Here is a 15,000-nt window from a genome sequence, read left to right on the forward strand (position 1 = left end):
TACATATATACACACGCATATATATATATACACATACACATTTATACACATACACATACATATACACGCATTATATGTGTGTCTGTGCGTGTGTGTGTGTCTGTGCGTGTGTCCTAAAAAGTCACTGAAGGGTTTAGAGCTCCAATAGATTCTTTATTTTTGCTGATATCGTTCTGTAATTTTAACACAATCTTACTAAGACATTGGAAATTTAAAAATCAATGCAACATTCAAATAATCTTTATTTATGAAAAATAATGTCTTTTAAATGCTAGCCATTTTTAAATGCATACTGTCCTCTTTTCAAAACATTATTCATTGCAGATTGCAGATTCTCTGGATTGCGATTAAACTCCCTGTTTTCGTTTCTGGTGTTTTTCTCCAATTCTAGCAGGGTTTCGTGTTTGACGCACACACACACACACACACACACACACACACACACACACACACATATATATATTAATATATATATATATATATATATATATATATTTTTACACAGTGATCACCACTTATCAAGGCCCGGAAGCCACTCAGGGATAAGGGTTATTGCAAGTACATTACGTTAGTGTGGAGATTTGATTAAGTGTTTAATTAAGGGGGCGGTTCATTAGGAATTTGTTAACATTGGACTTGAATACATCCAAGTTGTAGTCTGGAGGGAAGCAGGCAGACGGAACAGAGTTCCACAGGCGTGCAGTTCTAAGAAAGTGTATATATGTATATAATGAATATTGTAGTGGGCAGGGTGGTCCACTATATTTATAATACTCAAGAATAGCATATACTAATGTTGAATATAATTGGCGTTTAAAAACCTGAATAAATTGCTACTAAACTATTCTAACAATCGAGTATTCAACTGACAATAAAAATAAACCCCGCTAATGCCAAACACCAGCTTGTATTATGCGTAAATATCTCAGACCCTCACCCGTCTACCACGAGGCTCGCCATTTTCTTTTTCGAAATGTTTTTGAATTTCAATTCTTATCTCTTATCTTTCGAGGCGCGCCTTAGGATCGTTGGCAAAGTAGACGCGTGTGCGACTGAACGGAAGTTTTATGGATTTATTATTTTTCTTTATTTCGAATTTCTTCATGCCTCCTTGAACATCTCGGTAGAAAACAACGCAGTATGCAACAAATGTGTATTCACATTATAAGGAAGAAGAGCAATTAAAACACTACATAATTAGAAAAAATACAACAACTTAATATATAGTATCCAATTAGAATTTATTTTATAGTTAGTACTAGCTGGCCGTCCGGGGTGTGCCCGGTCATAAAATGCGTTTAAATATAATATTTTTATTAATACAGATTTTGCATGTATTATTATAGAGCCAATTTTCTATCAATTATAATATTGTACCAAAGATATAATAATGATATCAGAACTTTAAAAAAAAACTGACCTGTTTGCTATCAGCTAAAATTTAAACGTATAGCTCTCTCGATTTATACTTTAGCGTATGACCTACATCCATACGTATACAAAAGATTACAAATAATTACGCGGTTTGACCTATAGCATTTAATTAGCGCATGCGCAGAAAAAATACAGTTATAGTCGACTTACGCGAGGCCAAGTTCAATGATTTATTTTTAAATTTTTGTCGTTTAGCAGTTGTTTTACCCACTAAAAGCGCACTTTTCTGTTTAAAAAGAAACCCAACCCTCTAATATAACAAGTCGTTAATACGCGAATAACTTGAAGAAAGGTAATTAATATTTATTGTGTTTAGAGAGTCTCATTAATTTAACTATTCATGCATTTCATGTTTATTATATGGTTTACTACATTTGGTCGGTTTAAAGCACCCATATTTTATGATTGCATAAGTGCATTATATTATACGTTACACCATTATAGTCATTCACTTACACCCATCTACCCCCACACAATATACATCTATAAGGCCACCATTCGCCCATATATGGAGCATTGTTCTCACATCTGGGCTGGTACAACTGTTATTAGTCTCTCACTCCTGGAAAGGGTTCAAAACGAGTCGTGAACCTAATAGCTCCAGAACTATCATCTAAGCTTCAACTTCTGTCTCACCGACGAAACCTTGCATCCCTCTGCCTGTTTTAAAAGTATTTTAATGGTGGATGCTCTGATGAACTACAATCCTGTGTACCCCCTCGATGTAAATACCCCCGTCAAACCCGACGAGCAATAAATAACCACCCCTACACAGTAGAGATCCCTAGATGTAATAAAACCTTCTACTCTAATAGTTTCTTCCCTAGAACTGCCAAACTCTGGAATACCCTTCCGGGTTTCTCATTCCCAAAATATACTGACATGCAGAAGTTCAAGTGTAATGTGAACAGGCATTTTACTGCTGAACTCCCTACATAGTATCCCTGCCACTTATGTTCAAATTTGCACTATTCTTGCTTGTGGTGAAAATGTAATCATAATAATAAATTATATATATATATATATATATATATATATATATATATATATATATATATATATATATATATGTAATACAAGTTTTCAATGGTTTTTCTTCTGAAGAACACGTATCAGTCTCGGATAAGTTGATTGAAACACGTGTAAGATGCACTACATTAGTATATGAAAAAATTACTAGAGGTGTGAAAGAAATAAGTTTTGTATTATGATGATAACTAACGATACACACCGATATATATATATATATATATATATATATATATATATATATATATATATATATATACGCACACATATATATATTTATAAAAATTTTATGATTATAAAAAATATAACTTATAATTATTTATGAATAATTTATAAATATTTATAATTTACAAATATATATATGTGTGTGTGTGTGTGTGTGCGCGCGTGTGTGTATGCATATATTCATAAAAATTTTACAGTCTACAAACGATAATATTGTGTACGAAACCATTAAATATATTTTTAAATGTTTAACGTAATACACTTTTTACCTGGAAGCTAATCGGTGCATTGCGAAATTTTAACTGTTAACATCCGACACACGTCACGTGCTCGTTTCTTGCTTATATTTTCAATTCTCTTCTTTTCCTCAATTTCCACCTTTCTTATTGTTTATCGGCAACGTTTGATAAGCGTATCGAACATGTACGTTTTTAATTATTTTGCAACAGAAAAGATGATAAAATTATAAAATATATTAATGAATTGATTACTGTTAATTTTAACGATGCGTCAAATAATTATACATATATGAATCCTTATATATATATATATATATATATATATATATATATATATATATATATATATATATATATATATATATATATATATATATATATATATATATATATATATTTCAAATAAAAAAGGAAATTAAAAGAATTGTTTTGGCATCGGAAAATAGGTATCAGGTTGTCCGATTTCGATACCGGTTCCGATACCCCCAACTCTTCTGATTTTTCTAATTCCCGAATCAGATTCCGATAATCGCCCCAACACTAATATATATATATATATATATATATATATATATATATATATATATATATATATATATATATATATATATATAGAGAGAGAGAGAGAGAGAGAGAGAGAGAGTGAGACTAGGAAGTATTTTTGGATGAATAATTTAGGTCAAATTCTCAGAGGATAAAATGAAACTAAATTTCTTGTAAATAATTCGTCAATTCTTTTTAAGCTGGATTTATACGATAAATTCATTTATGGACTTGTGCCTCGTGGATATCAGATTACTTCGAGGCTGATAATCGGGGTAAACATACTAGACATCCCGCCTGTATGACAGGGGGAACAATTGTTGGAAAAAACAAAGAAAAAAAGTTATGAGCAATTTCGAAACTAACAGTCAATGAAGGTGTCTAGAATAGAGTAATCTTGGATTTTGAATACCGTAAAGAAAAAGTGAGTTTTCAAAGCCACATCTTTAGTTCCTCGCGCTTGTGTGTACAGTTCCCACACTAACATCAAACTATGCTCTTACTGTCTTTATAAACACACGAGTGTCCTTATCCAAGAAATTCTTCATTTGGCCAATCAACACTAGTATTCTGACTTCCTTAATCCTCCCACGCTTAAAACATTATCAATTATTTTAAACTACACATGTCTGTTAAAAATTAATTTTTTTGCATTTAGTAAAAATTACTGCGTTTGTTTTACAATACATATTGGCAAGGAAAAGTAGTCGAAAAATATATGACATAAATATTATCAAACGCAAGTTACTCTTCTGCCTATCTGGAAAATTTCTTAGTGGTTTTACTCAATTCATTTATTCGGTACGAAAAACGCATAATGTCGAATATTAAGGGAGTACAGGAAAAATGGCCGCGAATTGACACCTAAGTATTTGAAGTATTGATAATCATTTAAAAATAAAAATAAAACAAGATAATGTTAGAAAATCACCGAAAAAATGTCATCGTAATCTACTTTTCTCCTTACCAGAATGTGTACATTTTATCTTGAACGTATGGTTTCCTGATTTTTAAATGTATCACATGGACCCACTATCTTATTCATAGAAGAGTCGATATTTTGATTTCTAAATAAAATAAATAATTTCTTCCTTTCAAGATTTGTATTCAGTTTCAGCTCAATAGTAAAAAGGGAACAGAATGGAACTTAGCAGACAAAGAAGAAATGGACTGAAGTATATTCATATCAAATTTGGTTTGATTGTGGAAAGGATCGTAAGTCCTATTACCTTTTCAACGGGTGGTAATTGGGGCAACAAGGTCAACCTCTAATGAAAGTTGAAATTTATCAGAAAAGGTCATCGGTTTAAAAGTAAGAATCAACGTCTGTTGTCTGCTTTAGTAGAATAGATAACGGTCTTTTTTTATTGTTCAATAACCGAATTTAGTTTTTATCGAAAATAATACCAAAATATAAAAGATAACATTCAGAAAAATGTTTATGATGCTTGTATCCATCACGGAACGAACATGTCATATTGTAAAAATCATATAAATTAATCAAGTAGTTCATTTTTATATATATATATATATATATATATATATATATATATATATATATACACACAAAATTTTATAACGGATTTAAATAGCACTGGGGCAAATGCCATTATTAAAATTGAGGACTTTTTTTTTCATGTTTTGGAGATTGACTTTAGACTTTGTAGTGTTTCTTGATTAAACGTCAAAAAAAAAAAAAAGTCCTCAATTTTAATAATGGCATTTGCCCCAGTGCTATTTAAATCCGTTATTTATATATATATATATATATATATATATATATATATATATATATATATATATATATATATATATATATATATATATAATTTTTAAGCGATTTTTAGAGATACTAATAGTAAATTGTAGCTATCACAAGATTGATTTTGAAGTTGTTTATTCGTATAGGATTGTATCCCCTTTATTTAATAAACATGATGGGTTAAAACAGAACGTACTACTTAATCGTATTTAGTTACTTGTTTTTTTTAAAAAAACACACATGATCAATTTACGTGATTTTTAGAATATGATATTTTCGTAGGGTGACAAATATAATGAATCATATTTTTTCTGTATTTTTAAAATTAGGTTACGTTCAAGGCTTGTATCCCGAATTGTAACTGCATCTGATGTTAAAAAAATAAAACACAGCGAAATAATATCCACGCATGGTGGGCTACTGGTACATCATTTTCTGACCCGGGATTTCCAGGAAATTGATTGTGTATCGCTCTGCAGTTGACGGAAATAGCAGGAAAAATGGAGGCTGAATGTTCCCCAATTAATAACGCACGCGCTGTTTGTTTTTAGCAAATTGAAATCTATAAATGCTATATTTTTTTTATAAATTGGAAGAAATTAAAAAAAAAAGGTTAATCGCGTATGTTAGGGTTAGGGTTAGGGTTAGGGTTAGATATATGTTTGCAATTTTATTTTTTGTATGTTAATGTTTTCCCTGTTTATATCGTTATAATTTTCTTCTGGCGGTTTAACGTTTCGCGATCAACCGCTTTTGGTTATTCCCGTTACTTGCCGAGTACATTCGAGAAACATCGCAAAAACCGCAGGTAACTAAATGCAGACGTACACAATATTAAAACTGCCTCATCACATAATGGCACTACAACATTGTGCTTTTTGTTACTTATATTAGAATTCTACTTACCTGAGTAAAGTTTGTTTGCGTAATACTTTGTCTCGAGTTAGGTGAACAGAGCACACTATTCTGGCTGGACCTTTGGCTGCTGATTGCTGGTGATTTCTCCCGTTGGGTTGGTATTTCGATATTACTGGAAATTGGCGAGCGTGCCAGGCCACTGGATGCACACCTGTTACAAAGGTAGTGCATCGTGTCGTTCTGCAGAATCACCATGTCTCCGGACCCACAATTGGCACATTCAAGAACATCCATCGACTCTAGAAGTCTCTTATCTGGAAAAAGAAAAATATGAGTAATATTAGAACGTTTCATAAAGGAAGCGCAAACAGTTGAATTGATAACGGATACTCTGTAATCGGCTCTTCTTGCATATTAAATATTGATAAACCGATGTTAAGCCTTGATTAGAGAAAACGGATGGACGAAAATAAAGATTTGGGAATATCCTTACCTGAAATATCTTGAATAAATCGTTTAAAGCATGCAACTTTCATTTTGAGGGCCAAGATACAAAAAGACCGAATAGAACCGAAATATATATATATGAGAATCGATAAAGAATATCTATCTATTGATATCTCTATATCTATCAATCTCTGTATAGTCTGATCTTGCTTGCTCGCTTATCAATGTGCTTTCTGATCATTATCAAGGAAGAAGTACCTATAAATGGAAGAAATCATAAAGGATGAATAGTAATGGTAAAAACCTGTGTGACGTCAAAGTTTCCAAAATCAATTGACGTCATAAAGTATGAATGATAGTTGCCAAACGCAATGTGATGTCATGAAGGATAATGAGAGTTGCCAAAATTTGCATTTGTAAGTCATTTCGATCCACGTGTTTACGATTGTTTGGAAGCAGCAGAAGACATGACTGGCGGCTGCTGCTGATCTATCTGTAGGCTATGGATGACATGACAAAAGTTGAATGTAGTGAATTTTAGGCGAATTATGAGAGTATTGGGAAAGAAAAGAAAAGGAAGAAACGCATATGATATGGGGAGAATAAAGAGTAAAGAGAGACAATTTGAAAATAAAAAAGGATGACCTAATAGAGAAAAGGGGGGAAATAGAAGAGCGGGTGAGGTTTAAATAGAAACAGAGAGGGGAGGATGAGAAAGAAAGAGAGAGAGAGAGAGGGGGATAGATATTGTATAAAAAGAGTTAGCTCCCTTTCTGATAAATCGTTTTTCATACCTTATACCATTTATAAAGCCCTCTTTCATCGGCCAAAGGTCATTGCTCAACCATAAATCATAGCAATCTATTTATTGGGCGGGATGTGGACATCCCTTAAATCTCCCTGTTCGTTCAAGGACCTCGATCTGGTGGCACATATTTTTCCTCTCTGCATTTATTGAACTTGACTGAGTCGTCTGACTAATGGATGTAAAAATTAGAACTTATTTGGACTTCTTAAAAAGCCGCAAAACACAATTTGTTTTGCCATTTGAATATTTAATATTTGTATTATTCCTTTAATTTTCAATACACATTTTGTCTTTCTTCGACTTGTATCTTTGCCTTATTTTTTATGCTTTATTTCTATTTTTATTTTGTCATGAGTTCAATACGGTTTAATCTGGTCGAAAACAAAACAGGAGAGAGAGGGGGAGAAATTGTCAGGATAACAAAATGGACGATCATTTACAAGAATGAAAACATCAGAAATTTACTTGAAAATTGATGGCAAAAAGGTTTTAGCAATCTATTAAAACCTATTTAAAATTCTACATGTTTTTTCTTTGGTTAATCTGGGCATTATGCCTTGAAAAAGGGCAAATACACTTTTAGAAGCCAAACTGCTTCGAAAAAGGCCAAATTCAAGTAGCGTGATTACGTAGTAGAGATTACACCCATTCAATGTAGTTGCCTGTAGCCATAATCACCGCTTCGATACGGGTCCGGAACTGGGAGCATGCCTTTTTCAGAAGCGCTGGCGGAAGCTCGATGAATAATCAGCCGACTATAGAGGAACTGTCTTAATACCCATTTTGGTCAAATAGTTTGTGATCTTCTCTGAGCACGCTTTGGGCAAACTCCACGTAAATCTTCCGCATCTTCAGTTCCTTGCGAATAATTTAGTGTACATTTGTCACAATGACATCAAACTATGTGATATGGTCCTTATCCATGAAATTCTTTATTTAGACAATCAGCTCTGGTGTTTTGACTTCCTTACTTTTCCCCCACCTCTCATCATCTCTCACAGATTCCTTGCTTTACTTGTATTTTTTATGTTGCTCAAAAACTGATGGTGCATTAATGCAAAATTGTCTAAAAGCAATCCGAAGAATTCCATACGTTGCTGATGCATTTTTCTAAGCTAAAAACTTAATTTTATTGCCTATGGTTCCTCGAAAGTGTCCCAACGTCTATATTGCAGTTTTAAAATTCACCAGCTCTGACAATCAGGCTTTAGTAGAGAGTATTCCAATTTCTTCTCTAACTGTTCATCTGAACCTGAAATCATAACCATTGGTTAGTCATCTCATAAGATTGTATGCCATACTGAATTTTCAAGAGTTTACAACGATTATAAATGCGATGAAAAAAAAAAACTTATTTAAGGCATCGTGTATTATTGTGTGATTCAGAAGTACCCGATCTTTTTCTCCGCTTCATTTGTTCCAGCTCGTTTGACTCGTTGGTCTATTGGTCTTCAGCAAGTCGTTCTTTTGTTAACACATTCCTCATGTATTATACTATCTGACTTACTCTGAAGAAGTGAGCATTAAAGTTAACTACGACAGCGTGAGGTTCTCAAAGTTTGTAGTGAAAGAACAATAGCTTTCTCATTCTACCAAGCTAATCTATCCCTGTCCGTGCCTTTATTCATTTTGTCATTACCTGGAAATAGTTCCAGACAAGGGGTGATGCATCTAGATGTGAGGAGATTATACAATTGAAAATGATTATCGAAAACACAGAATATGGCTATTGACCTTCTCTTAAGGTAGGAGGAAAACAGTCAGCACCATTAGAGATTCACAAGATTCTATTGCTTTGATATATAGTCGGAAGAAAGAGAATCAGTAGAATCATGATAACCATTGCTCTTCAAAGTGCTGCCATAAACAATTGCGTCGTTTACATAGATGATAATAAGGGTAGAACGATAACAGTCGCCCTAAGCAAAACAACACTACAGCTTTATATAAAAATTTTATTGACAAAAATCAATTCAAGTAAATTCATTATGCATTAAAGCTGGACTCTATTCAATGTAGCCACCTTCCGCCTCGGTACTGGCCCGAAACTAGTAGCATGCCTTTTCCACAAGCGCCGGTGTAAGATCGGTGAATACTCGGCGGATGGTGGGGATCATGCTGGCTTTGATGTTGTGGTAGGTCATGTTGGTGAAATTCTCGACATATGATCAAACGAAGTCTTCCAGTGTGTTTAGGGAGGTCAGTAAGAGAAGCGTACAAAGTCGTAGCACTCCTTCTGAAGCTAAGCCTGGATTTCTTTGGACTTGTAGGTCGGCGCCGAGTCCCGCTGCCACACCCAAGATCTGCTAGGAGCACCTGATTGTACCAGGGAATCACTAAATTATTCATATCCAGGTACACTTTTGTGTTGAATTTCAAGACTGCTTCGATGATGTGAGGTGGTATGATGTGGCCCTCACTTGAAAACACACCAACGACCATTGCTGTGGCCCAAAACTTTGTTTTCACCGTGTTGGAAACGCCTCTTTTATTCGTGGCAATCCAGCGATGAATTTTGAGGGTGCTGGCAACTGTCCTGGTATCATAAATTGGGTCAGTAGAGAGCATGATGTCTACAAAGGCGCATCTCCGATCTCGCTCTTTGAATATTGTGTCATTTTAAGACATGAGAGAAGGCTCCTATCGGTCTTAGGATGTTTTACACAACTGCCCAACTAGTAGATAGTCTGCAGCAAAAAAGAAAACCGGTTTTCATCAAACGGAAATTGAATCATGTCGTCTTTTCTAGGGCGATAATTTTACCAGTCCACCCTATAAATGGTCCGAGGTTATCATTTTTAAGCTGATTCTCTAGTACTGAAGGTCGGTGGGGAAACGCTGGTTTAGACGACATAAACTTTTACGATTGGAAATATTCTTGTAAACTGTAGTATAATCGCTCTAACAAACAACACACAGACCGACATAACATCTTTTTAAGATGCGTGGACGTATCTATAACAGTAATCTAAGTCTAGGAAACAGAAACATAGTCCCTCCGCATGTGTTCGGCGGAGTAATACGCATGCGAGCACATTTCAAGACAAATCACATCAAGGCGTTATTTTTTTTTCCTGCTTTGAAAACGGAAGGAAAATATTGTCTTCTCGATTTTACTGTCGACTCCAATTCCAAGGATAAACATGGCGAAAATGGAATAATAATAAATAATAAAAGTAGAAAGAGAAAAAAAGAGGAAAAAAGGACAACAAGGAAGATTATAATATGAAAAAAAGGAGAAGAAAAGAATGACGAAAACAAAATTTAAAGAAAGGGAATAAGAAGAAGAAGAAGAACGGGAAGAAAAAGAAGGAAAAAGAACTAGTACAGAACTGAAAAAGAAAAAGACAAAGAAGAAAAAGATAGAAAAATGTAAAAAAAAAAAAAAGAAAAGAAAAGAAAACAAGAAATGGGATTACTCCATATTCGCCACTAATTATTAATAGGCTGTTGTCTCAGTGTCCAGGGTATACTCATTAATCCTTATCCTCGAGTGACCTTCTGGCCTTAATAAGTAGTGACTTCTATGCATAAAACGAAGCATAAAATGAAGAAAAAGAAGGCATAAAATAAGAAAAAGGAAGGCATAAAATAAGAATTAGAAAGGTGAAAAAGAAAAAGAACAAAGAACAAAAGAAAAGAAAAAGAAAGAAAAAAGAAAGAAAAATTAAAGAGAATACATAAAAAAAGCAGAAGACAAAAGAAATAACGAAATCATACAATTAAACGAAAAAGATTAAATAGAAAAAAAAAAGAAAAACACGTAAAAGAATAAAAAACAAAAACTAAAATAAACATAAAGGGAATAAAAAAAACGCAACATTTTAAATATAAAGAATTGTATTGTATATTGCGATTCGACTATGCGGAAAGCAAAGAAAGAAACACACACACACACAAAGAAAAGAAAAATGATATTGAATATGTAAGCGTGCCCGCTACACGCATGCGCAGTTAGGTTAATTATCAGATAACATCCGGTTGTGTGAGATTTCCAAAGTCGTATTTTGAGATATTTTTTGTGCGACTCAATAAACAAAGAATACACATTCAACAAACAAATAAGTAAAACTATACTGATATGAAAGACATGTGCTTCCCTTTGTTTTACTGAATCGCTGGGATGAGAAATAGTATTATTCGCGTTAGCTTTGGACTAGTGTACTCTTCATCCTCCTTTTTTATTATGATGATAATGATTGAAATCATCATCAGTATCATCGGATTATTCGATTTAATGTGCTGGAATGCATTAGACGGCTTTTAGAAATCGACGCCAAACTAATATATCTCTGCCCAGGTCTTTATTCATCCTGAATCCACTAAAAGTAAGGAGGTAAAAAGGATGAAAGATTATCCCGAAGAAAAGAGATGCCCATTGACCTTAGTCTTGAGGTGGGAAGACAACAGTCTGTAGGATGACAGCTTCACAAGCCTGCTATTCTTGGATATGAAAGACGTGCTTGTTTTTGTTTTATTTAATGACGTGACAAAAGTTGAATGTAGTGAATTTAAGGCGAATTATGAGAGTATTGAGAGAGAAAAGAAAAGGAAGAAACGCATATGATATGGGGAGAATAAAGAGTAAAGAGAGACAATGTGAAAATAAAAAAGAATGACCGAATAGAGAGAAAGGGGGAAAATAGAAGAGCGGGTGAGGTTTAAATAGAAACAGAGAGGAGAGGAAGAGATAGAAAGAGAGAGAGAAAGAGAGAGAGAGAGAGAGGGGGGATAGATATTGTATAAAAAGAGTTAGCTCCCTTTCTGATAAATCTTCTTTTTTCATACCTTATACCATTTATAAAGCCCTCTTTCATTGGCCAAAGTTATTGCTCAACGATAAATCATAGCAATCTATTTATTGGGCGGGATGTGAACATCCTTTAAATCTCCCTGTTCGTTCAAGGACCTCGATACGAGACGAGCTCGTTCCCTGTTCGTTCCCTGTTCGTTCAAGGACCTCGATACGAGACGAGAAATAATATTAACATTGAATTTGGACGATTATCCCATATCTCGTTATGATAATGATTATTATCAAAATCATATCTGTAAAGTGTTGAGATATGTTGAACAAAGGTGTCGGCAGTAAATAAAATCGGCGAAGAATCCATGCAGTTACGATCTTGAGTGTTGAATAATTCTTAGTAACAAAAATGACAGCGAAGAATCAATGTAGTCACGATACTGAGTGTTGAGTAATTCTTAGTAACAAAGATGGCGGCGAGGAAGCAATGCAATCACGATTCAGGGGTCTCAAGAAAGAGGTTGCCAGCTAACTGAACTGAATCCAAAATTCGATATTTTTATACTGACCTCTCAGTGGTTGATTGTCATCACCGTGGTTATAAAAACGATCGTCGAAATCATTAGTCATGCCCCCCCATTATAATTAGGGATGGTCTTCTAGCGGCTTCGGCTGCAGGGAGACAGGGTAGTAGTACACGTCAAGGATCCGTTCTTGACACTCAGTCCGTCAGGTGAGGGGCCGGGAACACCTGTCGGACTGAGGCACACCGCCTGGGTTATACACAGGAGGTCCACCCTCCCAGGCCTTGCCAACGGGCTTTCCAATGGGGCAAGTTTATTGCTTGCTGCCTGAGGCGCCCCGACCGGGGAATGCCGACAGGGTTACTCAGGCAATTTTTTTAGGGGAGTCTGCTTTAGATCCCCACTTTCTCGGCCTTGTGCCAAATATTGCTGATGTGGGCACCAATTTAAATAACTTCCCCCATTGTTATTCATTTTAACAATATCATCATCATCATCATTAAACTAAATATATAATTGAGCCCTATTTGTGAATTGAGATTAAAGCCGCGTATTATTTGTGTGCCCCATTCACAAGCTTGTTTTTCGAACACTATCTGTTGTGGATACGCCCACTAATTAACATAAGCGGGTGAATGAGATATATAAAGGTATCAATCACCAATACCGGGAGAGTCCGGCAACGATCGTCAAATAGGCAAGACGCTTATGCTGCCTCCAGTAAGACATGCAACAGGCCACCTGCCGGAATATCTCCAATTGAAGTATATCTGAAGACATGTAAATACCTATATAACTTTTCTTCCTAATATATTATTGTATACCTTTACTTTCGTGTTCTTGTTAATTATGTGTGCAGACAACACTATCAGCGCTGGTTGACATTATGATGAGTCCGCTTACATGGCGTGGTAATCATATCAATTCATTTTCATTTAAAGGGTTAATTTTAGTGGCCCACAGCAAGTGCGGTAGCCTGAAAAACTAAGGTTGATTTTATTGATTGAAAAAAAGCGATCACGCGTGTCTCCTAGCCTAAACATTAAAAAATAACCGTTGATAATACCGTACGGATTTTTTTTTTTTTTTAATTTTCGCATCAAGCCATGAGAAATAAAATAAACAGACAGAAAAAACTATGTCTACCCTGATGGAGACGTGATTACGTCGAAAATTTCGATTCATAAATAAATAAATGTTTGTTTATTTTTTTTTGGGTCCCGCGACAAAAGGAGGGTGCACCTGAACATTAACACTTGTCCGTTTGTCCGTTCGTCTGTTCGTCCGTTCGTCTGGCCACACTTTTTTAAAGAACTAGGCTTTGGAATTTTTTGAAATTTTGCACAAACTCCGGTTGTCCCCTTGGGGGTGCCTATCGGATTAAATTGACTAAAATTGAAATTTTTGTGCATATTAAAAATTTGATGCTTTGGATTTTTATAAAACTTTCTGAAAAGTTGTAACTAACTGATTTCTATATAATTTTGTTTGTCTATGTTTTCCGATAACTCAGAGTTTTTTTATGGCCAATAAAACACTCCATTTTTCGGACAATTTTATCATATTAGTCCAAATTTTTCTGTGTGTGTCTATTTAGCAATTTTGCATGATGTTGAACTCTAATTTAAATATGTTAAGGCCTTGGGGACTTTTGAGGCTTAATGGGGTCGGGAAAATGATGAACTTAGTCATTTCTTTTTTTTTTTGTACACAAATTTACATAAGTTAAGGCGTAAAATTGCACTGTTTGTAAATTTTCACCGGGATTTGACGTCCAATGGGGACTTTGGGGGCTTAATGGGGGGGGGACCAAATGCTGAACTTAGCTATTTCTCTATTCCTTTACTTGTTTTTTTTAATATGTTGAATGTGCTTAATAATCTCATATTTCGAATGTTTAATTAAGCAACGCTTTTATCACGGAGAAAAAGTATTACTCTCTCTCTCTCTCTCTCTCTCTCTATATATATATATATATATATATATATATATATATATATATATATATAAATTGTGTGAACATTATCAATTAAGTTTTTATAGGAGGAATCACAACAAAATCAAACCGAATTTATAGGAGTATATATATATATATATATATATATATATATATATATATATAAATATATATATATAATGAAGTGTAATAGTATATATATACATATATATATATATATGTATATATATATGTATGTATATATATATATATATATATATATATATAAATATATATAAACTAGTAATGTAATAGAAAGTGTCCAAATGAGCAAAGCCTCAGTAAAATATATTAAAAGCTACTGCTCTCGCAGTATTGCAGTTATAATAGGCTCAATATGTATAATTTCCTAGGGATATATAAATCGAATGGGCGAGATATTAATAAT

At 34.0% G+C, this 15,000-nt stretch overlaps 1 protein-coding gene across 1 annotated transcript in view; it reads right to left on the reverse strand.

Annotated features, from left to right (window-relative positions):
• LOC145293749 (uncharacterized) overlaps positions 1-15,000 on the reverse strand; it is a 332,672-nt gene that overhangs the window by 14,109 nt on the left and 303,563 nt on the right. Inside the window, exon 3 of the mRNA XM_080140230.1 lies at positions 6,139-6,404. Within this exon, the coding sequence (XP_079996356.1) occupies positions 6,139-6,404 (266 nt within the window). The remainder of the gene's footprint in view (positions 1-6,138; positions 6,405-15,000) is intronic.

This window comes from Euprymna scolopes, chromosome 15 (assembly GCF_053919585.1).
Source record: "Euprymna scolopes isolate OS-2025 chromosome 15, ASM5391958v1, whole genome shotgun sequence".
Lineage (NCBI taxonomy): Eukaryota > Metazoa > Mollusca > Cephalopoda > Sepiida > Sepiolidae > Euprymna > Euprymna scolopes.